Source organism: Mobula hypostoma, chromosome 7 (genome assembly GCF_963921235.1).
Source record: "Mobula hypostoma chromosome 7, sMobHyp1.1, whole genome shotgun sequence".
Taxonomy (NCBI): domain Eukaryota; kingdom Metazoa; phylum Chordata; class Chondrichthyes; order Myliobatiformes; family Myliobatidae; genus Mobula; species Mobula hypostoma.
This window is the reverse complement of record NC_086103.1, coordinates 133,794,534-133,820,556: the sequence shown is the minus strand read 5'-3', so window position 1 is coordinate 133,820,556 and position 26,023 is coordinate 133,794,534. Positions and strand designations below refer to the sequence as shown.

General features: G+C 40.8%; 1 protein-coding gene across 3 annotated transcripts in view; it reads right to left on the bottom strand.

The window, feature by feature from the left end:
* The window catches only part of LOC134349018 (augurin-like), a 31,736-nt gene extending 5,944 nt beyond the window's left edge, over positions 1–25,792 (bottom strand). The window contains exons 1-2 of one of the 3 annotated variants that reach the window (XM_063052862.1): positions 25,687–25,792; positions 2,906–3,024 (exon numbers count right to left, since the gene is read on the bottom strand). In XM_063052862.1, the coding sequence (XP_062908932.1) occupies positions 2,906–2,975 (70 nt within the window). In that variant the 5' untranslated portion in view covers positions 2,976–3,024; positions 25,687–25,792. Of the gene's footprint in view, positions 1–2,905; positions 3,025–14,968; positions 15,489–17,968; positions 18,092–25,686 lie in introns of those variants that run through there. The other 2 variants (XM_063052861.1, XM_063052860.1) reach the window with 2 other exon arrangements.
* Positions 25,793–26,023: the final 231 nt, after the last annotated feature.

Here is a 26,023-nt window from a genome sequence, read left to right as displayed (position 1 = left end):
ATGATGGGAATTTGTTCAATGGGGCATTCAGAGGATGATGAACCAAGAGCAGTTATGACACAGTCGTGTATGTAACTGCTTCTAATTCACTGGTGTTAACACGTGAAAGTTCTCCTACTCTTATTGCTAAATATAACACAAATGCTAACCAAGGTATTCTTTTATCTCTAAATATTACATAACTAGTTTCTTAAGTTGTGGCTCTTTTTCTATCAGCACATCACTGTACCAATAAAAAGCAAGTACCACCGTTACAAAAGCTAAGTGACAAGAAACAATGACAGTTCCCAAGTTGGTACAGAGGGATCCAATACATTTTGTACAGGCTGTGTGCAGTAGCAGAGCCTTATCAAAAAATGTCATGTCCTTGTAGTTAGCCTGTCTATATACCTTAAAACTTCTCTGCGTCTTCCTCACAGCTCACATATAATGCAACCCAGTATCATGAGCAAACATAAGTATAATACACTTGGTCCCAAGGCAAATAGTGAATAGCTGACACTGGCCAAAACCCCTCAACCTGAAAATAACCCATTTGTGCCTATACTGTGTCATTCCCTTTACCGATCTTCAGTCTAATGACTCCCAACCCTATGTGCTGTAATTTTACACAAAGCCTTTGAATGTCTAAATACACCATATCTACTCTACTCTGCGAGAACAATTCAAAAAACTAACCTTTGTTCCATGCAGAAAATCGTCATTGACGTCTGAAAAATTACAGCATCTTTGTATTCCCTCTCTGGGTCCCATCTGGAGTCCACTATCACAACGTTTTCCGAAAACTACAGCTAAAAGCAAGTTTGGGACTTAGGCCTTCACATGGAAAGCAGGACTGTACTATTTCTCTACAGAATCCTACCCTTGCCATTCTGTAATTCAACCCCTCCCATCCCTACTCCCCTTCCCCTGCATTCTATCAAACAATCTTGTTGTTTCTCCATATACTTCAAATAAAAATTATTAAATAACCTTATGCTAGTAAACTGAAGTAAAATCAGAAAATGCCGGAGATACCTAACAGGTCAGACGGCAGCAACGGAGAAATAAACAGAGGACTAACACATCTTTCCATCCCCCCACCACTACTTTCCGCAGGGATCACTCCCTAGTCCATTCGTCCCCACCATCCCTCCCCACCGATCTCCCTCCTGGCACTTATCCTTGTAAGCGGAACAAGTGCTACACATGCCCTTACACTTCCTCCCTCACTACCATTCAGGGTCCCAAACAGTCCTTCCAGGTGAGGCGACATTTCACCTGTGAGTTGGCTGGGGTGATATACTGCGTCCGGTGCTCCCGATGCGGCCTTCTATATATTGGCGAGACCTGACGCAGACTGGGAGATCGTTTCACTGAACACCTACGCTCTGTCCGCCAGAGAAAGCAGGATCTCCCAGTGGCCACACATTTTAATTCCACATCCCATTCCCATTCTGACATGTCTATCCACGGCCTCCTCTACTGTAAAGATGAAGCCACACTCAGGTTGGAGGAACAACACCTTTTATTCTATCTGCGTAGCCTCCAATCTGATGGCATGAACATTGACTTCTCAAACTTCTGCTAATGCCCCACCTCCCCCTCATACCCCATCCATTATTTATTTATATACACACATTCTTTTTCTCTCTCTCCTTTTTCTCCCTCTGTCCCCCTCACTATACCCCTTGCCCATCCTCTGGTTTTTCCCCCCTCCCCCTTTTCTTTCTCCCTGGGCCTCCTGTCCCATGATCCTCTCATATCCCTTTTTCCAATCACCTGTCCAGCTCTTGGCTCCATCCCTCCCCCTCCCGTCTTCTCCTTTCATTTTGGATCTCCCCCTCCCCCTCCCACTTTCAAATCTATTACTAGCTCTTCTTTCAGTTAGTCCTGACGAAGGGTCTTGGCCCGAAACGTAGACTGTACCTCTTCGTAGAGATGCTGCCTGGCCTGCTGCGTTCACCAGCAACGTTTATGTGTTTTACAAATTTCACTGCTTTATCTGCTCTTGTCATGATGGTTGTAATATTCATGTGGGCTTTCTTTGAAAATCACTTACCAATGAATCCAGCCTGTAGGTGCCTTAAAATGGATGTGACACTGTATACCAAATGTGCAAAAGCAAGATGTGTTTGTGTTGGAGAACTTTAGACGGAGAAGAGTCACAATGTGTACAGTTATGTTGGAGTCTCACCCAGAGGGATATTCAGTGTCTGTCATTGTATTTGCTGCTCTGCCATCATGCCACATTTAGTCATGGAATAGATGATCAATAACTAAACAGGTGCCAGGCTGATCAGGTTTGTATCAAGAAGAAGACTAATGCAGCCAGAACTTACCGACATTCTGTTCAATTCATCTTTGTGCATGTTCCTAAATGCAAGTGTTTCCAGCAGCTGTGTTGTTTATGATCTGAACATGGTGCGGAGATGAGCAACCAATTGCTGGATTTCAGGATTGCTTTGGGAATCTTGAGCTCTAAGTTAGTACACTTTTAAATCTTCCTAGTTCTGATGAAAGCTAGAAACTGGAACTCACTCCCCTCTCAACAGATGCTGCCTGACCCTCTAAGTATTATAGCATTTTCTCTTTTCAGATTTCCAGTATCTACAAGTTTTACATTTGATTTTTGACCTTTGGGAGAAAATATACCAGAAAACTAAACATCAAATATAAAAACTATTAAAAATAGTAGAATTGCCCTTCCAAATTTGCTGAGTTGAAAAAAGTTAATTTTATATTGACTTATTTCTTCTTTCAGAGCAGTGATGCAGATTTATGATTACCTCTGATATATGACTCAAATATGCTTCTAACACTTGGAATATATCTCATGTGATAAAAGAAAAGAAAATATACCAATAATTAAATGTCAAAACAATGTGAAATTCCCTGGACAAAAATCATGAATCCTTCTACTTACTTGGAAATGTAGACGTCAACAGAAGTATGCAAAAAATGACAAGAGGAAGTTGGCTTGGTTGATGAGACATTTCTTGAGAGAAGGAGTTAGATCAATAGATTCCTTGAAGACTTAGATGGCTAGAGAGAGAGAGAGAGAAGAGAAAAGTTGTAGCAAACACTGATCTCAAGAGACTTGGGCTGTCAAAGTGCTGTCTTATATAATCTATAAAATAAAATAGAGGAATACGAGTAGGCCATTTGCCCCTTATGTCTGCTTCACAATCCAATAACATCATGGCTGATTTTACCCCTGGATTCACTTTGTTGCATATCCCAAGATTTCCTTAACATCCAAAGTTTAATGACCTCACACTTGAATATACTCAGGAACTGAGCCTGTACGTTACTTTTGGGTTGAGAATTCCTAAGATTCACTAGCCTTCAGGTAGAGAACTTCCTTCTCATTTTAATCCAAAATGGTCAATAGCTTATTCTGGGGTAGTGATTGCTAATTCTACATACACCAGCCAAGGGAAACATCAGCACCATATTCATACGACCTGTTGTTGTGTCACTGGAGAAAAGTACTGGTAAATCTGACAAAACAAGACACAGCAGGCGTTATATGGAGACTCTTTTGGTCGAACAATCAGCTGGACTAGCGTGGGGAACAATATTTTATGTGCTAAACAGCAACGGACAGTTCCATATTTACAATGTATCTATAATGATTTCTTTGAAACTACACACGAACTTCATAGCTCCCGATTCACATCCACGGCACAGACAGCTGCATGAATTTTAATCAGCATCATCTGGTCTGTGATTCCCGATTTTTAGGAATCTATTGTTCATTTAAATTAAATTTACAATTTACATTCAGATTTGAAGATTTGTGGCTGAAAGTCATTTGCTAAATATAAATGTACTAAACCCAAAAATTGCTCAAATACGAGAGGGCATAATTTTAAGGTGATTAGTGAAAAGTATGGGGGGGAGGGCTGATATTATATATATATACTTTTTTTTTACACAAAGAGTGCTTGGTGCATGGAACACACTGCCGGGGTGGCAATAGGGGTAGATACAGTAGACACGAGGAAATCTGCAGATGCTGGAAATTCAAGCAACACACATAAAATGCTGGTGGAATGCAGCAGGCCAGACAGCATCCATAGGAAGAAGCACAGTCAACATTTCAGGCCGTTTTGCTACATTAAGGAATAGCTTAGGTAGCTGCACGGATTAGAGAGTTATGGAGGGCTATGGTCCAGATGTAGGTAGATGGAACAGGCAGAAGTCCAGGGTAGCACAGACTAGATGGGCCAAAGGACCTGTTTCTGTACTCTATGACTCCAACTGCATTCGGCAGCATCTCATCTCCCGGCCATGCAGAGGAAGAAGACACAGACTGCCAGGCTGCACAGGATATGAAGATCTCCTTGGAGGTAAGAGTTCCTAAAAAGAGCCCATGAAAACTTTGTCATCCAAGCAAATCATGTGTCCTTAGCATGCAATTAGACTGTCAGAAAGGGCAGGCAGAGTACAGGACGGAATTGTAGTCAGCAGGGTGAGAAGCAGAGCACTAGGGATGCAGGATCACAAAGGGTAGTAAATACAGTACTCAAAGTGTTATATCTGAATGCACGGAGTACAAGCAATACGGTGGACGATCTTGTTGCACTATTACAGATTGTCAGGTATGATGTTGTGGCCATCACTGAATCGTGGCTGAAGGATTTTTGTAGTGGGAGCTGAATGCCCAAGGTTACACTTGGCATTGGAGGGAAAGGGAGGTGAAGCAGAAGGGTTGGCGTGACTCTGCTGGTAAAGAAGGGCATCAAATCAGTAGAAAGATGTGGCATAGGATCATCAGATGTTGAATTTTTGTGAGCTGAGTTAAGAAACTGGAAGGGTAAAAGGACCCTGATGGCAGTTATTTACAGGTCTCCCAACAGTAGCTGGGATGTGGACCACAGATTACAATGGGAAATTGAAAAGGTGTGTCAAAAGGGCAATGTTACGATAGTCATGGTATATTTTAACATGCAGGTTGAATGGGAAAATCAGGTTGGTCATGGATCTCAAGACAGTGAGTTTGTTGAATGCCTATGAGATGGCTTATGTGTGGGCACGTGGCCAAGTGGTTAAGGCATTCGACTAGCGATCTGAAGGTCGTGAGTTCGAGCCCCAGCCAAGGCAGGGTGTTGTGTCTTTGAGCAAGTCACTTAATCACACAGTGCTCTGCGACGACACTGGTGCCAAGCTGTATGGGTCCTAATGCCCTTCCCTTGGACAACATTGGTGTCGTGGAGAGGAGAGACTTGCAGCATGGGCAGCTGCCGGTCTTCCATACAACCTTGCCCAGGCCTGCGCCCTGGAGAGTGAAGACTTTCCAGGCGCAGATCCATGTTCTCATAAGACTAATGGATGCCTAAAAAAAAATGAGATGGCTTTTCAGAGCAGTTTGTCATTGAGCCTGCAAGAAGATCAGATATACTGGATTGGGTGTTATGTAATGAACCGGAGGCGATTAGGGAGCTGAAGGTAAAAGGACCCTTAGGATCCAGTGATCACGATATGATTGAGTTCAACTTGAAATTTGATAGGGAGAAAGTAAAGTCTAGCATAGCAGTATTTTAGTGGTGTAAAGGAAATTACAGTGGTATGAGAGGAGTTGGCCAAAGTAAATTGGAAGGAGATGCTGGCAGGGATGACAGCAGAGCAACAACAGTGTGAGTTTCTGGGAAAATGAGAAACATGCAGCATAGATGTATTCCAAGAATGAAGAAATACTCAAATGGGAGAGTAGTGCAACCATGGCTGACAAGGGAAATCAATGCTAATGTAAAAGCAAAAGAGAGCATACAACAAAGCAAAAATTAGCAGGAAGACAGAGGATTGGGAAGCCTTCAAAAACCTACAGAGAGCAACTAAAAGAATCATTAGGAGGGAAAAGATGAAGTATGAAAGCAAGCTAGCAAGCAACATCAAAGTGGATAGTAAAAGCTTCTTCAAGTATGTAAAAATTAAAAGAGAGATGAGAGTGGATATAAGACTGCTAGAAAATGAGTCCGGAGAAATAATAATGGGGGACAAGGAACTGGCAGATGAACAAAATGAGTATTTTGCATTAGTCTTTGCTGTGGAAGACTCTAACAGTGTGCCAGATGCTGAAGGGTGTGAGAGAAGAGAAGTAAACAAAGTTACTATTACAAAGGAGAAGGTGCTCAAAAAGCTGAAAGACCTTAAGGTACATAAGTCATCCGGACCAGATGAACTGCACCCTGGGGTTCTGAAAGAGGTAGTGGTAGAGATTGTGAAGGCATTAGTAATGATCTTTTAAAAATCATTGGATTCTGGCACAGTGCCAGTGGGCTGGAAAGTTGCAAAAGTCACTCCACTCTTTAAGAAAGGAAGAAGGCAGCAGAAAGGAAATTATAGACCAGTTAGCCTGACCTCAGTGGCTGGGAAGATGTTGGAGTCAATTGTTAAGGATGAGGTTATGGAGTACTTGGTGACACAGGACAAGAGAGGACAAGCTCAGCATGGTTTCCTTCAGGGAAAATCTTACCTGACAAAACTGTTGGAATTCTTTGAGGAGATTACAATTAGGATAGATAAAGGGGATGCAGTGGAGATGGTATAGTTGGACTTTCAGGAGGCCTGACAAGGTGCTATACATGATGCTGCTTACCAAGTTAAAAGCCCATGGTATTACAGGAAAGTTACTAACACGGTTAGAGTATTAGCCATTTGGCAGAAGGCAGCGAGTGGGAATAAAAGGGTCCTCGTCTGGTTGGCTGCCAGTGTCAAATGTTGAAAAGCCTAGACAAAGTAGGTGTGGAAAGGATACTTCCCTTGGTGGGGCAGTCTAGGACAAGAAGGTGGAGAAAGTTCTTCAGACAGAGAAGGTGAATTTGTGGAATTTGTGACCACAGGCATCTGTGGAGGCCAGGTCTTTATGTATATCTAAGGCAGAGATTGAAAAGTTCTTGATTGGCCACGACAAGGGTTACAGAGAGAAGGCTGAGGAGGGGAAAAATGGCTCAATTTTGCTCCTATGTCTTATGATCTAACTCTTGGTTGCACTGCCTCCACAAGTCAACAGCACAATAGGGAGTATAATCCCACATGTAGTTTAAGGGAAATATCTCACATCGAAAATCAGAGTTCAGATGGAATATGACATGTTGCTACTCCAACCTGAGAAGGGTCACGTTACAGCCATAGAGGCGGCCATGGACGGAAATGTTGAAATGGGAATGGGAAGTTGAACTGAAATGGGAATCCCACCTTTTGTGGTGGATGGATAGTCTCCAATCCAAAGGCATGAACATTGATTTTTTCCAGTTTCTGGTAATTTCTTAACCCCACCCCTCCCATCCTTTTTCCCTACTCTGATCCTTTATCTTCACCTCACCTGCCCAGCACCTCCTTCTGGTGCCTCTCCTCCTTCACTTTCTCCTATTGTCCACTGCCCTTTCCTTACAGATTTCTTCTTCTTCAGCCCTTTACCTGTTCCACCAATCACTACCCAGCTTCTTGCTTCACTCTCCTCCTCCACCCCCCACTTCCCCCCCTCAGCTGCCAACTTGTACTTCTTCCCTTCACCTTCTTACTCCTTCATTTCCAGTCCTGATGAAAGCTCTCAACCCAAAATATTAACTGCTTAATCCTTTCCATAGATGCTGCCTGAGCTGCTGAGTTCCTTCAGCATTTTGTGTGTGTTGCTCTGGATTTCCAGGATCTGTAGAATCTCTTGCATTTATGCAATGAGGATACATGGCTCCTTCAATAGACATAAATGGTTGGATATGTGGGCAGAAGTTTGGCAAATGGTCTTTAACTGAGAAAGTGTGAGGTTATGAATCATTGCCGGATGAGGCAAATGATAGACAATTATCTGTATTAAGAGATACAGAGGGATCTTGTAGATTAAACCCAGAAAGGTTCAGATGTAATTAGGCAGCAAATAATATATTGGCCTTCAGCGCCGCCACTGAAATTTGAAAATAGAGTAGTATTATCACAATTGTACCAGGTGATGGTGGGACTGCACCTGAACCATGGCCTAGATTTCCTTAATCAAGAATATAGTAGCATTAAAGACAATCTAGAAGAGATTTGCTAAGCTAATTCCTGGAAAGTGAGGGTTTTCCATCACAAATGGCTGTAACAGACCTGTTTTCTGTTGAGTGCTGGAGAATGAGAGGAGACTGACTGAAATATACATACATCAACGGCGGGCGGAACAAGGTGACAATAAGTAACAACTTATTGAATAACATCAAACAAGATGATGCAGTTACAAGAGGCAAGTTACTTAAAACAGAGTGTGGTGGATCCCAGGAATTCTCTACCCAGGAAGGTTGTGCAGACAACAGTGGAAGTTTTTAAAGAGCAGGTAAATATTTTTTTTATTCGAGTGGGAAATTCAGAGCAATGAGAACAGGAGAGCTGAGGTGAAGGCCAGGAAAGGGTAGTCATGTTCAGATAGATTGGTCAGGCAGCTTTGTGAGCCCTATTCCTGCTCTTATTTTCCTGTGGACCCTTGTTCCAATTAAGAGCTGAATTAAAATGTAGGCCATTCAGAAGATTAATTATGAACTTTAAAATACCTTGCCCGGCTGTGTGCAAGTCAGAAACTCAAACTCACACAACAATTATTTAAAACAAAGCATTTTACTTGAGAAATTTTGCATGATTCTTCATTTACCAATGCCTCTAAATGAGCTGACGTAAATTTAAATACCTTTTTTATATACCTCTTCTATGAACGTTAGTCTATGGCTCCCCTCTGCTCAGAAAAGATCATCTAGAATTTATCCTATTGATTCATCCCTTGTAATTTCCCTGCACCTGGCATTTGGAACATGTTGAGTGGCCATTGGCTTTCATTGTTTTGTCAATAACATGTTGTTTTACCTCAGCCATCACTGTTATCCGTCTACTGATTTGTTATATTTACTTATTGTCACATTTCACAAAGAGGTAAATGCTGTGTGAACAGCATGGCTTTTTTTTAAAAATAAACACAAAGAAACATAAATGTCCAATTCACACTTCCACTGAGAAGTAATTAATCAAGGCCATCATCTGAAAATATTAGTTCCTCTAATCCACCAAGCTGTTGAAAGCTTATTAGTGTTTGATTAATGAACCCAGCTCACAATCTGATCATCAGATGTGCAACAAATATCTGGAATGTTTTGTACATTCAAGGCACTGGAACATAAAAATAAAAATCACCAATTTTTTCAGTTCCATTGGCTCCACAAAAAAAAATCAATATTCAGAAGTTCAATAATTTGAATTATTGAACTATTTATTTTAACTTTTCTTTGCGCACTCCATTTGAACAGGTCATTACCATCTCTACTGTTAAATAGATCATGAGAAATGGAAAGTTATTATCTATGAATCAGAGGGCTCCAACTTTTTTTTGAAATAATTAGAAAATGCTTGCTGGTACCTGGGTCCAAGGGTCTTAATAGTGATAGTCACACTTAGAGTAAAGGAATCAAGATGAACTGCCTGGTGCTGCTTGATTATTCTTTTATAAAGCTCAGAATTTTAATTTACAATTTCCAGAAGCAGCAATAATTCCAGTCAGTACTGCATTTCCAATTCACAACTGCAGCATAATGTGAAACAGCAGTGCATTTTGAGTAGAGGAATAAGACGAATATATATTTTTTCAATGTCTTCATTCTGTCTGAATCTGTCTTGCACTCTACAACAGGAATTCAAACATAGGTCATCTCCAGGTCACAACCACTTATGGACCCAATACATATGAACAAGTGTTTTGGAGACTAGTGGAATGGATTTGTCAGTTGCACAGGTTGCAGACATCTTCTGCTAGGTGGAAACAGAACATATATACTCTCCCCCCACCCCCCTCTCTGGCACCATCTCTGTCCTAAATTTACTCCCCTGAATCTTGAGACTATGTCCCCTGGTTTTAGTCTCACCTACCAGTGGAGGCAACATTCCTGTCTCTATCTTATCTATCCCTTTCATAATTTTATATGTTTTTATAAGATCTCCTCTCATTCTTCTGAATTCCAGCGAGTACAGTCATATCTTCAACAGATAGGTCAAGCATAATTTCTTTTTCATAAATATGTTTTGGCTCTGTATAATTTTTTCTTGCTCTTTTCGATGTGTTTTGTTATTACATATTGTACTTTGTAATGTAACATAGCAGAACCCAAACTAATTGTTCCTCATACAAAGGGAACCAGAGATTTTACAAAGCCATATTACCTCTCTCTTTACCTTTGATCAATACAAAAAATGGAATTTAAGCTGTATGATTGAAAAACATTATTGCTAATTCCAAATTCTCGTTCCAATGATTTAAGAGCCTTGTGTACCTACATTTTACTCTTAGCTCCATAACTTGAATTCACATCCATCACTCTCAGGCTAATGAAATGGCATAAACCAATGTCACGAATGGCATTCATTGATATATTCTCTTTGACCTACCTCTCAACGGAAATCTACAATCACCACTGTTGTTTCCTTCACACCTCAGCTCTGCCCTAAACATCCATCTTTAATGCTTTCACCTTCCCTCTCCACATATTGAGCCAAAGCAGGTATCATCTTCTAAAGAAAATGTCATTGTACACAATCACCAAAGAAACAGAGCTCCATTCCTTCACTCCCTGATTTCTCAACTGCTCTTTGCCTTTGGACTCCTCACCATGCATCCAGTAGGATACAAAACCCATCGATCTTTGGCCCCTGCAGTGAACTCCATCCTTCACCATCCATCTTTCCATACCTAATTAGAGTGCTTAAAATCTCAAAGTTCCATCTGATACAACTGAGGTTAGAAGCATGAAACCAAATTTCTCAATCAGAATTTAATATTTGAACTTTCAAAGACAGGATTTCTATCTACATGTTTCCATTTACATCACACAGTTTTTCTACCAATGAAACCTTTCAACGCACCTTTGTCCCGTACAAACTAGTCTTCACTTGACACATTCCCAGCTGACACTTTAATCTATCCTTGAGAAACACCAGTTTGACCAAAATCTGTCCATCATATAACCATGCCCTCGCTGACCTACACAGACATTTCATAATATAATGTGCCAAATTAGAATCGTATCCTGGCCTTTAAATTTCACTGAGGTTCTTTCTAATCCTATTATATAGTTAGGGAACCTAAGACTTTTGCACAGTGCCTTAGTAATTTTATGTATTGCGCTATACTGCTACTGCAAAAAAAAATCATGAGATATGAGAGTGATGATAAATCTGATTCAGAAATGTATCTCTGTTGTGGACTGAGAGTGGGAAGGGAGCAGGGAGAGGGGAATCACGGTTGGGAAAAGGGGAAGGCAGAGGGAAGCACCAGAGAGACATTCTGTAATGATCACTAACCAGTTGTTTGGAATCAAATGACCTTACTTAGTGTCTCAGGGCAAGATGTGTCTGCACCCACGCCACTCCCACCCATCACCTCAGCACCACTTCTCTGCCTCCTGTCCCAGACCCCTCCCGCGATGCTCCAGCATTCTTTGCTCCCATCAGATTCACAAACTCGCTATCCGCTCCACATTGATAAATACAGAAATGTGCAAAAGTCTTAGGCACATACCTATGACTTTTGCTCAGTACTTTATGCTTGTGGGGGGAGGGGAGACATCAATATCCTAAATTCTACCCGCTTCCCTTTCTGTAGCCAAGGCGTAAATAAAGGGAAAACTTATTACATTTAAAGCTATAAACACGAGATTCTGCAGATGCTGGTTATCTTGAGCATCACGCACAAGATGCTGGAGGAACTTAGCAGGTCAGGCATCATTTAGGTATTAGGCCAAGACTGTTCATCAAGACTGGAAAGGAAAGAGGCAGCAGTCAAAATAAGGAGGTGAAGGGAGATAAGGAGTACAAGCTGGCAGGAGATAGTTGAGACCAAGTGAGGGGGAAGGTGAGTGGGTAGGGAGTGGAGGTGAAGTAAGTTGATATATTTTAAGAGTTTGGTGTTTAAGTTATCAGATAGGTCTAGATTTACACCCTGATGGCATGAACATTGACTTCTCTAACTTCCGTTAATGCCCCTCCTCCCATTCTTACCCCATCCCTTATTTATTTATTTATTTATTTATTTATTTTCCTTGTTTTTCTCTCTCTCTCTTTTCTCTCTCTGTCCCTCTCACAATTACTCCTTGCCTGCTCTACATCTTCCTCTGACACTCCCCTCCCTCTTTCTTTCTCCCTAGGCCTCCCAGTCCCATGATCCTCTCCCTTCTCTAGCCTTGTATCCCTTTTGCCAATCAACTTTCCAGCTCTTAGCTCTATCCCTCCTTCTCCTGTCTTCTCTTATCATTTTGGATCTCTCCCTCCCCCTCCCACTTTCAAATCTCTTACTATCTCTTCTTTCAGTTAGCCCTGACGAAAGGTCTCGGCCTGAAACGTCGACTGTGCTTCTTCCTATGGATGCTGTCTGGCCTGCTGCGTTCCACCAGCATTTTGTGTGTGTTGCTTTACACCCAGTAGCCACTTTATTAGGTAAACCTGCTCATAAATGCAAGAATCTAATCGGCCAATCATGTGGCACCAACTCAATGCATGAAAGCACGCAGACATGGTCAAGAGGTTCAGTTGTGCTTCAGACCAAACATGAGAATGGGGAAGAAATGTGATCTAAATTACTCTGACTATGGAATGCTTGTTGATGTCAGACAGGTGGTTTGAATATCTCAGAAACTACTAATCACATGGGATTTTCACACACAACAGCCTCAAGAATTTACAGAAAATGGTGCAAGAAACAAAAATAAACCATCCAGTGAGCAGCAGTTCTGTGGGCAAAAATGGCTTGTTAATGAGAGATGTCAGAGGAAAATGGCCAGATTGACTCAAGCTGGCAGGAAGCTGACAGTGTCTCAAATAACCACGCGTTACAACAGTGGTGTGCAGAAAAGTATCTCAGAATGCACAATACGTTGAACCTTGAAATGGATGGACTACACCAGCAGAAGACCTCCGACATACAGGAGGTACCTAATAAAGTGGCCACGGAGTGCATATGTGCATTCTGTACTCCTTGAATAGGGCACAAATCAGAAACATACACACACACACAACCACCAAACAGCAAAATCCAAAATAATTAGCAGGTCTGGAACAATGCCATCTGACAACTTCAGAACCACATAGCAGCTCAATGAGTGTAATACCATGACAGCATAATATGGAACATGTGGTGGGAAAATGAAAGCAATAGTTAATTATCAAAGTCAATATATTTGAATAATTTAAATTTCCAGTTATGAGGCTAACACTAATTATAATTGAAAATAGATTTTCATAATTGAGATTAAGAGCATAAATTTTACAATTTAAAGATATTCTAATCAAAAAGTGATAGACTGTCTGGCTGACCTTGAAAAGTAATTGTGTTTTAATTAATAATTCAATATAAGAATCATCCTAATCAATGCAAGCTTGAGTTTGTTTTCTTTTGTGGTCAACACTGTGTTAATTGATAGTGGTAGTATCCAGCAACCAGGCAGTCAGGGAAAAGGAACATTCTTGCCTTTCTCGTTGAGTTATTGCCAGGTGCAATTGTGCTGGAATTGTTGCCAAGGGAACCCTGCACAAATGGAAACAGTTCATCATTTCCACAATGTGGTCTCTTTTGCCATGAGCAGACTAAACGTGGACTGAGTATTTTTTGTGTAGAATGTCTCCGTACTGTCTACGAATATTACCCAACGAGTCTGCTTATTCATCACTTCGGTTGCCTGTCTAACCTGTATTCCAGTGAGTAGTAATACATGTTTAAAGAACAGGACCTCATCCTTCAATTCAGGAAATTACAGCTTTCTACGTGCAGTTCAGGAATAGCGCCCATAGTGCCCATGTTTTTCAGCAGTGAAAATGATTCAGCTATGATTTACACCTTCACAACACCCATTTTTGAGCAGTCCTGATGACGGGTCTCAGCCTGAAACATTGACTGTACTATTTTCCATAGATGCTGCCTGGCCTGCTGAGTTCCTCCAGCATTTTGTGTGTGCTGCCCATCTTTTGAAGTCTATTTTTGTACTGTCTCAGTACTTTTATATTTGTGTGCTGCAGCACTTACTTTTTATTCGCAGTTATTTTGTAAATAACACTATTCTTTGCATTTCTGGTCAGATGCTAACTGCATTTCATTGGCTTTGTATCTGTACTTGGCACAATGACAATAAAGTTGAATCTAATCTAATCTCTCACCCTCCAGCCTTCCATCTTTTCTCATTTTCCCTCGTTCCCTCCCATACCTGTATACTTTATTAAAAATTCCCAACCCTAGCCTTTACTTGTTCTGAAAGATCCTGAGGATTTAATGTTTCTTTGCCGACAATGATGCCTTCCTTGATGAGTAATCCCAAGCATATTGAGGTATTAAATCAAGATTTCTTGCATTTCCAGAACAATTGAATACATATGCACAGTATAGGTTGGATGTTGCTTTATCTCGAGAAGCTACAGCCTCCTTATGCCTCCTCTGGTCGGGCCTGTAAACATGTGAAAAAGCAGAAACGCTTTGCTTTGGTATTGTTCATCGCTTTGTACCATCTCAATGTATTTAAGTTTGGAATGATCTCCACAGATGGCATGCAAAGTAAAACTTTTCCACTGTGTCTCGGTACACTTGACAACAATAAACTACTTTCCAGTTAACACAATTCTCCCGCCTTGCTGATGGTTTAACACTATCCAGCTACACGAGATCCCAGTATACAGCAGCACTACTACCCGTTCATTCATCCAACTTTGCAGGCAGAAGTGAACTTTATAGGTCATAATGAGAGGGAAAATAAGCAATAATGCAAAATAGAGGGTTATCAGTATGAGGAGCCGAATTAATAATTGAAGCATAAATGTGAAGGATAGTTTAGATCTGTAACAATTGTGGGAGCAGTTCACATTGTGGAGGAATAATATGGACTGGCTAACCCAAAGAGTCGATTTCTGGGTTTAGCACCTGTATTTCTATGGAACTTCTTTAATGTCCCATGTGTGAAAGAGCACAGAAATATAACACTGTTATGATTCTTACCTTCTCTGACCATCCTGTGATCTTCAACTTCAGTGCCCATAGCACTCACCACAAATGTCTCTCGAGAGTTCAGCTCAGTAGCACCACCCTCATAATTCCTTTACTTGCTACCAGAGCTCATCAAATGACTACATTCTTACCTTTACCATCATTACCAATCATTTTTGAAACCAAGTTACAGTAGGTTTACTTCACTTTCTCATTTGTTAATCCATGGGCATTACTCCTTCTTTCAAATGCCTAATATTGAACCACGGTTTGGCGAGAAATTGTCCTCAGCATAAAATCAACACAATCAAAGCTACCCTTCCCACTCGAGAAGAATGTAATTTACGTATGTCATAATGCCAACTATTCTCCTGGCTTATACCCAACAACAATATCCCTGACTTAAATTTTCATCCTCACGTCCACATAACAAGGGGAGCTTTCACTTTCCCAGTGTCTACTTCCTCAACACAACCTCTTCTTCTTATATAAAAAAAAATACAATCCACACCCAATGGCTGCTTCTATATACAAGTACTACTTGGCTTCATTTCCTGTATTTTATTGTACACTGAGTAATGATGGGTTATTATGACAATTCTAATTGTCACAAACTCCAACTCCAGCCACTTGGAAAGGAACCAAAGGCAGACGCCCAGTCAAATTCCTTCAGAGGCAGAGGAGGTGCTGCAGAGTTCACAGCTGGATATTGTTCAGCAGCCAACAAGATGGGAGAATTAGACACAGTCATTGTAGGAAACCTCACTGCCCGAGCGTTTGTTCACAGATTTATAGGAGCAGACATTTATTTACAAAGAGGTACAGGGCCGAACAGGCCCTTCCAGCCCAACAAGCCATGCCACCTATTTAACACCAGCCTAAGGAACGTTTGTCCGCTCTTGGACTGTATTCCTTGGAGTTTAGAAGAATGAGGGGAGACCTCATAGAAACATTTCGAATGTTGAAAGGCATGGACAGAGTGGATGTGGCAAAGTTGTTTCCCATGGTGGGGGAGCCTAGTACGCGAGGGCATGACTTAAGGATTGAAGGGCGCCCATTCAGAACAGAGATGCGAAGAAATTTTTTCAGTCAGAGGGTGGGTGAATCTATGGAATTTGTTGCCACAGGCAGCAGTGGAGGCCAAGTCACTGGGTGTATTTAAGGCAGAGATTGATAGGTATCTGAGTAGCCAGGGCATCAAAGGTTATGGTGAGAAGGTGGGGGAGTGGGACTAAATGGGAGAATGGATCAGCTCATGATAAAATGGCGGAGCAGACTCGATGGGCCGAATGGCCAACTTTTGCTCCTTTGTCTTATGGTCTTATGGTCTAATCACAGAAGAATTTACAATGACCAATTAACCTACTAACTGATAGGTCTTTGGACTGTGGGAGGAAGCCAGAGCTACCAGAGGAAATCCACGCAGACACAGGGAGAACACACAAAGTGCTTATAGAGCACCCCGGAATTGAACTCAAAACGCCCCAAGCTGTAATAGCGTCATGCTAACCACTATGCTACCATGGCCATAAGTTGCATAAAGGAAGCTGTAGCTTCCCTCGACAAAACACCTCCTGCATTCATTTATCTTCCCTTTATTTTCAATGCCAGCCAGCCAGTCACAGAAGCAGGAATAAAGTGGCATAGGCTGTACGGGGGCAGAAAACAACAATACTAAGAAACTCTTACTTTTTCCTGCTGATGGCAAAACCTATGGGAAAAAATGTTTATATTTATCATCAAACATATAACCACAACATAAAAGAGTCTGGCTAAGCAAACTTAATGCCATCCTATCCTGGCAACACTGGAAATAAGGTTCAGCTTTACAGCAGATTATACAAAATTCAAACAGTACTGTAGCTTTAATGAAAAGCAAACGTTCCCGCATATAATCTGTATTGGAGTAGTTAGCTTCTTTTTTCACTTTACTCATTTTGCCAGAGTTATGAATTTCTTTAACTTTGAATTTCATCTTCATTTGATTCATTAGAATTCTTTACTTGCATATAAGAACAAAATAGTAAAATATGACACGCAATATGCAGAATATTTTATTAATCCACGTACATGAGAGTTTTCCAATTTTTATCTAATTTCTCAACCTAGTTTTTTTTCATCTGGTGTAATAAAACATGGTACCCACTGACTTTTTCCAGAGTTCTGCAAATGGATCAATTTATAACATAAAAAAGATATTTGCTTTCATACTCGGTATTGATAATTACTTTGTACAATCCAGTGGACTTGGTGTATACTGTAAGTTTGTACTTCTGCAGCTCTGAAACAGATATAATAAACAAAGTATCTACCATCATTTTCACAACCGCCTTCAAAGCAAGTAATCAAAACTACAAATGAAATTAACATGCCATTAATTTATGTTGGATTTTATTGTAAATATTTTAACAGAAGTTGACCACCCAATCATCCCAGAATTAAACTGAAGCGTTAGAATTTGAAATTACTAATCCCAAAAAAAACAACACACTCAAATAACCAGTAATATTTGGTAAGCGTGTTCTAGAGGAAGTTAAGCAACATCATGGAAGATTAATAGATTTTTCTATTCAAACACTGGCTAAAAAAAAACAAAATTTTAAGAGCCAGTAAGACAAATTTTATCTCAATGTTCTACTGCTTTATTAACACTTCAAAACCTGCCTTCTTAACACTTAAAAGATAACTTGTTAAACATCTGAAGTGTAATTTTAGGTGCTATAATTACAACAAATATAATTTTACAAAAGCAACAAGGCAACTTAAAAGTACACAGGACTTTGAAATTTGAAAGTATAATGACTAGGTCAGCAATTCTATAAATTATTTCCTATGTAAACTACTTATTATCTCGTCTCTGGAAAGGCAGCACAATATTCATTTCTACTGAACTTTTTCTTGATCTAAATATAACATTTTTAAATTCTATTTATAAAAAATGAAAATCATACAGACCAGATGTCAGCCTTAAACCCCTACATTCATGTTTATTTTTCAACTCAGTCAGTTTACCTTTGATGCAAAAGCTTTTCTTTCCCTTTGTCTCGCAGGGTTAAGCAGATTTTCAGTCCACAGCAAGTCTCTTTTTCTATGTTGCACAGTTCAGTCTGATCTACACTAGGGGTGGGATCTGAACAGCCGAACATCTAGAAATAAATCTGCTAAGCTAACATTAGTTTCATCATCTTAGAAAGTCTGGCAACTTGCATTAAATAAGGCGGACTAATTTGGTAATGCGTTAATTCAAATTGAATGTATTTCAAGCTACTATAGATTGTTAACAGATGTCTGTATGATGCGTACCATAAAGAATTTGGTGACACTGTATTTGGATCCAATTTTTTAAAAAAATCTGTGCCACATTTGCAGTTTAAAATGAATACTCAACATTAATACATATTGGTTTTCTGTAATCTTTCACTAATTGTCAAGCAAGCTGATACTCAATTCACATAAATATGAACATAATACCAGGTTAAATGCATAGCTTACTCTAAACTCAATTTGTTTTATAATTATAAGCACACAATTATCACATGATATACTACTTAAATTACTTCGCAAACAACATGAATTCTGCAGATGCTGGAAATTCAAGCAACACACATCAAAGTTGCTGGTGAATGCAGCAGGCCAGGCAGCATCTGTAGGAAGAGGTGCAGTCGACGTTTCAGGCCGAGACCCTTCGTCAGGACTAACTGAAGGAAGAGTGAGTAAGGGATTTGAAAGTTGGAGGGGGTGGGGGAGGGATGGAGCCAAGAGCTGGACAGGTGATAGGCAAAAGGGGATACGAGAGGATCATGGGACAGGAGGTCCGGGAAGAAAGGCAAGGAGGGGGGGGGACCCAGAGGATGGGCAAGAGGTATATTCAGAGGGACAGAGGGAGAAAAAGGAGAGTGAGAGAAAGAAAGTGTGCATAAAAAAAAGTAACAGATGGGGTACGAGGGGGAGGTGGGGCCTTAGCGGAAGTTAGAGAAGTCGATGTTCATGCCATCAGGTTGGAGGCTACCCAGACGGAATATAAGGTGTTGTTCCTCCAACCTGAGTGTGGCTTCATCTTTACAGTAGAGGAGGCCGTGGATAGACATGTCAGAATGGGAATGGGATGTGGAATTAAAATGTGTGGCCACTGGGAGATCCTGCTTTCTCTGGCGGACAGAGCGTAGATGTTCAGCAAAGCAGTCTCCCAGTCTGCGTCGGGTCTCGCCAATATATAAAAGGCCACATCGGGAGCACCGGACGCAGTAATATTGGGGTGATATACTGCGTCCAGTGCTCCCAATGTGGCCTTCTATATATTGGCGAGACCCAACGCAGACTGGGAGACCGCTTTGCTGAACATCTACACTCTGTCCGCCAGAGAAAGCAGGATCTCCCAGTGGCCACACATTTTAATTCCACATCCCATTCCCATTCTGACATGTCTATCCACGGCCTCCTCTACTGTAAAGATGAAGCCACACTCAGGTTGGAGGAACAACACCTTATATTCCGCCTGGGTAGCCTCCAACCTGATGGCATGAACATCGACTTCTCTAACTTCCGCTAAGGCCCCACCTCCCCCTCGTACCCCATCTGTTACTTTTTTTTTATGCACACTTTCTTTCTCTCACTCTCCTTTTTCTCCCTCTGTCCCTCTGAATATACCTCTTGCCCATCCTCTGGGTCCCCCCCCCCTTGTCTTTCTTCCCGGACCTCCTGTCCCATGATCCTCTCGTATCCCCTTTTGCCTATCACCTGTCCAGCCCTTGGCTCCATCCCTCCCCCTCCTGTCTTCTCCTATCATTTTGGATCTCCCTCTCCCCCTCCCCCTCCAACTTTCAAATCCCTTACTCACTCTTCCTTCAGTTAGTCCTGACGAAGGGTCTCGGCCTGAAACGTCGACTGCACCTCTTCCTACAGATGCTGCCTGGCCTGCTGCGTTCACCAGCAACTTTGATGTGTGTTGCTTAAATTACTTACTGCTTAGCCTAAAAAAAGACCATATACATTATCTGCTGCAGCCTGTTCCATCAGTTCAAATGGGATATGTCATAATATCAGGTTATAGTTTACACAAAATTATCTCCAGTTTCTCTGAAAACTGAATTTATAGATCTAATACTGCATCAGCTTCCCAGATCAGAGGAAACACGCATATTAGAGTCAGCAAACTACTACTACTCAACCATTTTACATTAAATTTTTTGGATAAATTGGAACATATTATATTTTGCAAATTATAATTATCTTAGATATCTCAGATTACAGAATACATCTACTTCGATTTGTGAGATAATGCATGCAGCTGCACACGGAGAACATAAAAATCTCTTTTCACCTGACACAAACATCAATTTCAGTAAAGTACCTTAATGCCATATACCAGGTAAACTTTGGATACAAAATGACATTTCTTCGTAAAAAGTTCAACCCCTCTCCACAACACTTATTCCTTGTTTAGCAAGAATACATATTATATGCTTAATGCTTCTCATGTGAAAAGGTCATGTCTAGTAAACAACAATGAATTCCAATAGTATTTTGGTCATGTGGTTTCAAAATAATAAAAAGTTCCATATTTGGTTTTTCCTTTGCACTAATTTGAAGATAAAACAGTGTTTTTGGGTTTACTAACACTTCCATTTCCATGTTTTGAAAGTCACTGCTTTTAAGCTCCTTTTCATAGAAAGTTGGCATATAAAGAGGCTGGCAGGACAATAGATTGGTACACTAAGAGTCTTTCACTGGATACAAAGAAAAGTCCATTCACAGGATAGGAAGTGAATTATTAAAACATATACCTGTACAAGTTTAATAGGACTTTGGATGATAACATAATTTTCTTTGAATCTTTAGAAACAGCTGAAGATGTCTTTGGTAGGATAGCAATTTTAACCCCTCTGTTCATTAGTCTGATAAATCTGTACTTACAGCAGGTAATTATAAGATTACAAGTACCTGTGGAATCCAAGGAAAAGAGAATTCAAATTTAAACACATTTTTGGAAGCAGTCAGTATATAATTCAAAGTACATTTATTATCAAAGTATGTATGTAATATAAAACTACATGTATGTATGCTATATAATGAGGCACAAGATTTGTCTCCTTACAAGCAGCCACACAACAAAGAAACCAAATAGAATCCATTTAAAAAAAAGACTATCAAACACCCAATATGTGCAAGAAAAACCATACAAATAATACAAGTAAGCAAATAACATCCAGAACTGGAGTTCACAAACATGAGTCCACAGCCACAAAACCAGCCAATTCAGGAGCCCCTTAGCTGCAGGCTGCAGCCCCAGTTCAGCACAGAGACAAGTCAGCTTTGCACAGCAGCAAGCTGAACACCATCTTGTCTTCTGCTGAGCGAATGCTGGAGAGCAGCACCGATTGCAGCCTATATACCATGCGACACCTCCACTCCACTCCAGCGACTCTGATGCCTCCCTTCTTGGCGGCTGCAAACAGGCAACACCTGTCCCTCACCATGACCAAGACCACGCAGCTCCTCTGCCAAACTAAGTCAATTTGTACTAGGTAGAGGTACAGAGATATATATATTTGCAGATTCATCTGTATGTTCTAACTGAACAGGTGCTGGTAGGAAAAGCATTAAATATAAAGAAGATTTCAGATTTTATATATGGGGCAACCGGTGTTGAATGTCTGCAAATTAGTAAGGCTGCAGTGGATTAGGGAGAATTTTTGTGATTCAATGCTGCAGGATTAGATTAGATTATGAGGACACGCAGTCCTCTTTTATTGTCATTTAGTAATGCATGTATTAAGAAATGATACAATATTCCTCCCGTGTGATATCACAGAAACACAGGACAGGCCAAGACTGAAAAATTGACAAAAACCACATAATTATAACATATAGTTACAACAGTGCAAGCAATACCATAACTTGATGAAGAACAGGGTGTGAGCACGGTAAAAAGTTCAAAGTCTCTCGAAAGTCCCACATCTCATGCAGATGAGAGAAGGAAGAGAACTCTCCCTGCCATACCCGACCACAGTCTGACTCTGAGTTGTCCAAAAACATCAAGCTCCAACCAGCCCTCTGACACCAAGCACCGAGCACCATCTCTGCTGAACGCTTTGACCCCAGCCTTGGTAGCCAGCAGCAGGAAAAGCCAAGGATTTTGGGGCCTTCCCTCCGGAGATTCTCGATCTCACAGTAGCAGCGGCAGCGAAGCGGGCATTTCAGAAGTTACTCCAGATGTTCCTCCATGCTCTCGCGGTTGTCTCCATCAAATCAGGATTGTGCACGGCCCCTATTTTACAGATACGATATCATACGAGATAGATGCCAGAAGGAAGACTGTCAAGAGTAGGATCAACTGAAGAAGAAAAAACAACTTCATTGCTTAAGTAAATGTATTATTATTTTAAAAAGATGAAGTTTATGAAAATGATGACTGGGAAAAGGGCCCATGATAGGTTGACAGTACCTCATTCACATTGCATCACAAGTATAGGCATAATGTGATCCATGATTTCTTTCTTAGCTTCATTTTTTAAAAAAATGGCATCATATGACCTCTAGCGAATTCTTTAGAAAAGAACAGACTTTAGAAAACAAAAAGATGTGCAGTTATATGGTATTGTAGAAGTTGGGAGTGCAGTATATGAAAGGGTATAAATGATTTGAGAGCAAATTGTAAAATTATGACATTTTAAATGCCTTAATCTGCCTTAGCAATTAGTAAATTGCATTTAATCGAGCAGTGGATGCATATGCCAGATTAGCTGAAAGAGAATAAGAAATGATAAAAGCACATGTTCATAATAAGTTCAATCTGAACCTTAGATGAATACCTTGGGAAATGAATATAGAATAACATATGGTAAACAAGATTCCACGTACAAAAGCACATTTTGGAAATTAATTAGGGTTTATTTTAAAGCAATGCAAGCTTGAATTCAATATATAAACAATTATCTATATAATATTCCAAATGTAGCTTCACCAGGCTCTGGTATAATTAGAACAGGACATGGCTACCACTGTTAAAAAAAATGCAATTTCAATGTTTGCCTTCCTAATTTCTTTCTGAGCCTGCATAATTTTCAGTGGTTCATGATTACCATCCAGATTCTGCTGATTACCAGCACCTTTCTGGTAGGAAGGGATATGCACCTCCCTTTTATCTTGACAATCAGGTAAAGTTTTCCAGTCATTATTGGGCTGATTCTGAGGTTCTATAGGTTTCTGGTCATTCTACACACCGAATAACACTAGCTGAGTGAGAAACTCCTGCAGAACAGATCTGCCTCCCTCAACCAGCAAATCATATGCTGAGACCCACCGAACTGCAGAGCACCAAGAGGCCACAGATAACAGGCAGCATTGAGAGAGGAACTAATGTCTCTCCCAAGGATTTTCAAGGGAGGACACAGGGTCTGGGCTGAGCTGAATCCTTTGGTTGCATGGTATTTGTAACCTTGGAGAGAAGTAACTGGCAGTCTCAGGGTGGACAAGTGGCAGGATGGTGGAATGGTCTCACCCCAGGAGAGTGTGAGATGTTGGCATTGTTGATGGGGTGAGGGGGAGGAGAATAGAACGGTAGGGCAGGAGGAAAATGGAAAAGGGGGCAGCCGGGTGTGCAGAAGGGATGATCAAGGGAGCAGAGAAAGAACATGTGGCCAGAGCCCATTTGTGCCTGCTTTCCATGTTTAACTAATTTTGTTCAACAACATGCATAACCATGTCCATGCAGCAGAACATTTTCGCAACGTTGGATTCCTTTTCCACGAGACCAACCTGCTCTTCTACAAAATTGGATAGCAACAGCCACCCCTTTTTAATAGAACTGGCACAAAAATCTTTTACTTCTACAGACAGGTGTCGAAGCAAGGAATGCCTGAGAGAATTAGAGATCAGCCTCAAACTGGGCACAACTCCAAACGTTACATGTATTGTAGCGCTATTACAGATGCTGGAATGATCTTGGCTCTGGAGTAAAGGCAGCAGTCATTGGTTAATTTAATTGCTTTGAAGATTAGTTCCAATCCAGCAATAAGTTTGCTGGGAATGAGATGCAATATTAGAACAATGCAGAACCTTCCTCCACCATCTATCCCTAGGCAGATCTATTGGCTGGAATTCTACTTGCATGCACCATGTTGCTGACATAGCATGGTGATGAAATACTCTTAGTAGTCCCTCTCACTTTGTAGAGTCAAAGGCTACATGCAGTCAAGAGACCAAGATCCAAGTCACTGCTGACTCTTCACTGGGCGGCACGAAAGGGCTTCTGATAATCTTCCTTTCAAAGCACAAAGCACATCCATGATGAAACTTTGACACCACGTCTAAAGTGTGCCAGCAAGGCCTTTGGCTATTCGAAGGAAAAGATGGAAGATTAAGACACAGAGCACAAAGATCATTACCCATCCAGCGAATGATTCCGGCTGCCCCATGATGGATGACCTACAGCAGACAGCACAAAGATGTGGAGAAATATAACCAATCCTCCAAATCTGTTAGCAGGATAAAGTATACTTCTCCCAGACTAAAAATCCTCTACAGAGCTTCTAAATTCCATCAGCCAACTCCGATGGGTAGTCCATATTCTTCACGTCTGACATCAGAATCATTCGACTCTGATCTCCATCACAACAGAAAGAAAGAGTAAATACTTTAAGAATGCCCAAAAAGACTCTTACAAAAGAAACACCCTCACCAATTTTGGGTATTTGTTGGAGTGATATCAATTTTAAAAAAAGAGCATTCAGGAAAGCTTTGCGGGGAAGACATTGCAAGTTCAGTGAAAAGTGCACCAGTATCTCTCCTCTCCCTGATCTACCTACTCATCCCATCAAGTAGTGTGCATGTGCCGGTCGTGCATGCAGCCTGTTACAGTTGCTCTGTAGTTTCTTACTTTTAAACTTTTTAACTTAGTTATTTGTTGTATTTTTTTAACCAATTTCCCCCAGGATCAATAAAGTATGACTATGAGTATGATCAAGCACTTCCTGATCTACATTTGGATCCCAACAACCTCATCAGCCCCTGAAATAGAGTTGAAACAAACTTCAATTGGCTGAGAGGAAGTAAAGTCTTTTCAAAGTTGACAGCCAGCACTGGGCTAAGAGAATGAAAGCTATTGAATATAACAAAACGCTCAAGTCTGGATGTTATCTTAATATAATGTTTCCCAATCATTCTGCAACCTGTTCTGATTTACAATCTGCAGGTGCTCTCAGCATGCACTAATAACTTCCTCCTCTATTAAACCCCACTCTGGTCCCTTTTCTCCTTGAAAATACCCAAGTATTTCCACCCAGCCAGGTAATTACCCGGAACCAAGATTATAAATACCTATTGTTTTCACAATGATGCCCATGACCAGCAACTCCTCAAATTTGCTCAGTAGAACACCAGGATTGTTGATGTGGCAGCCTGTTCAGCACAAATACTTCTTTCAGGGTAATAGTATTTACAGTATGACAAACGTTAACTCCACTGATACTCTTTTAAAGTTATTTATTTGGCCATTGGATGTTGACAACACTGATATTGCCGGTGGTAGTTAAGAGTCAACTACATTGGGGCATTGCATTATCCAAAGGTAAGGAGATGGGTTAATAATCCCATGGATTTATAGGAACCATTACTGAGATCAATGATTTTTTTAAAGATTAAAACTCCAGATGTCATTGGTCAAATTAAAGTCCCCCAACTGCCATGAGAACTCATGCTTAATCCAGTAAACTAAAAGTAAGCTTCCTTACCTATATGTTACTGTTACCCATCAGCAGGTCAGTCCAGACTTCTGCTCCTTATAGTGAAAGGGATTTGGAAGCTGCAGGTTCTAAGCCTAGCATTCCAGGATCATTCTTCAGGGACATTGGCATCGAAAGCTAGTGGTCTTTCACCAGCTTGGCTGCAATTACAGGGAGCACTGAATCGGAATACCAAGGCAACCAAAGAAATATGTCAGGCCATGGCTCCACATTCACAAATTATTCCTCTTGCTCACTCACCACCAGACAGAACCATTGTCCCATTCTCCACTAATGCCTTCCCATGCTGCCACTACCAAACACGTGCTTACATTTAAAAAGAAAT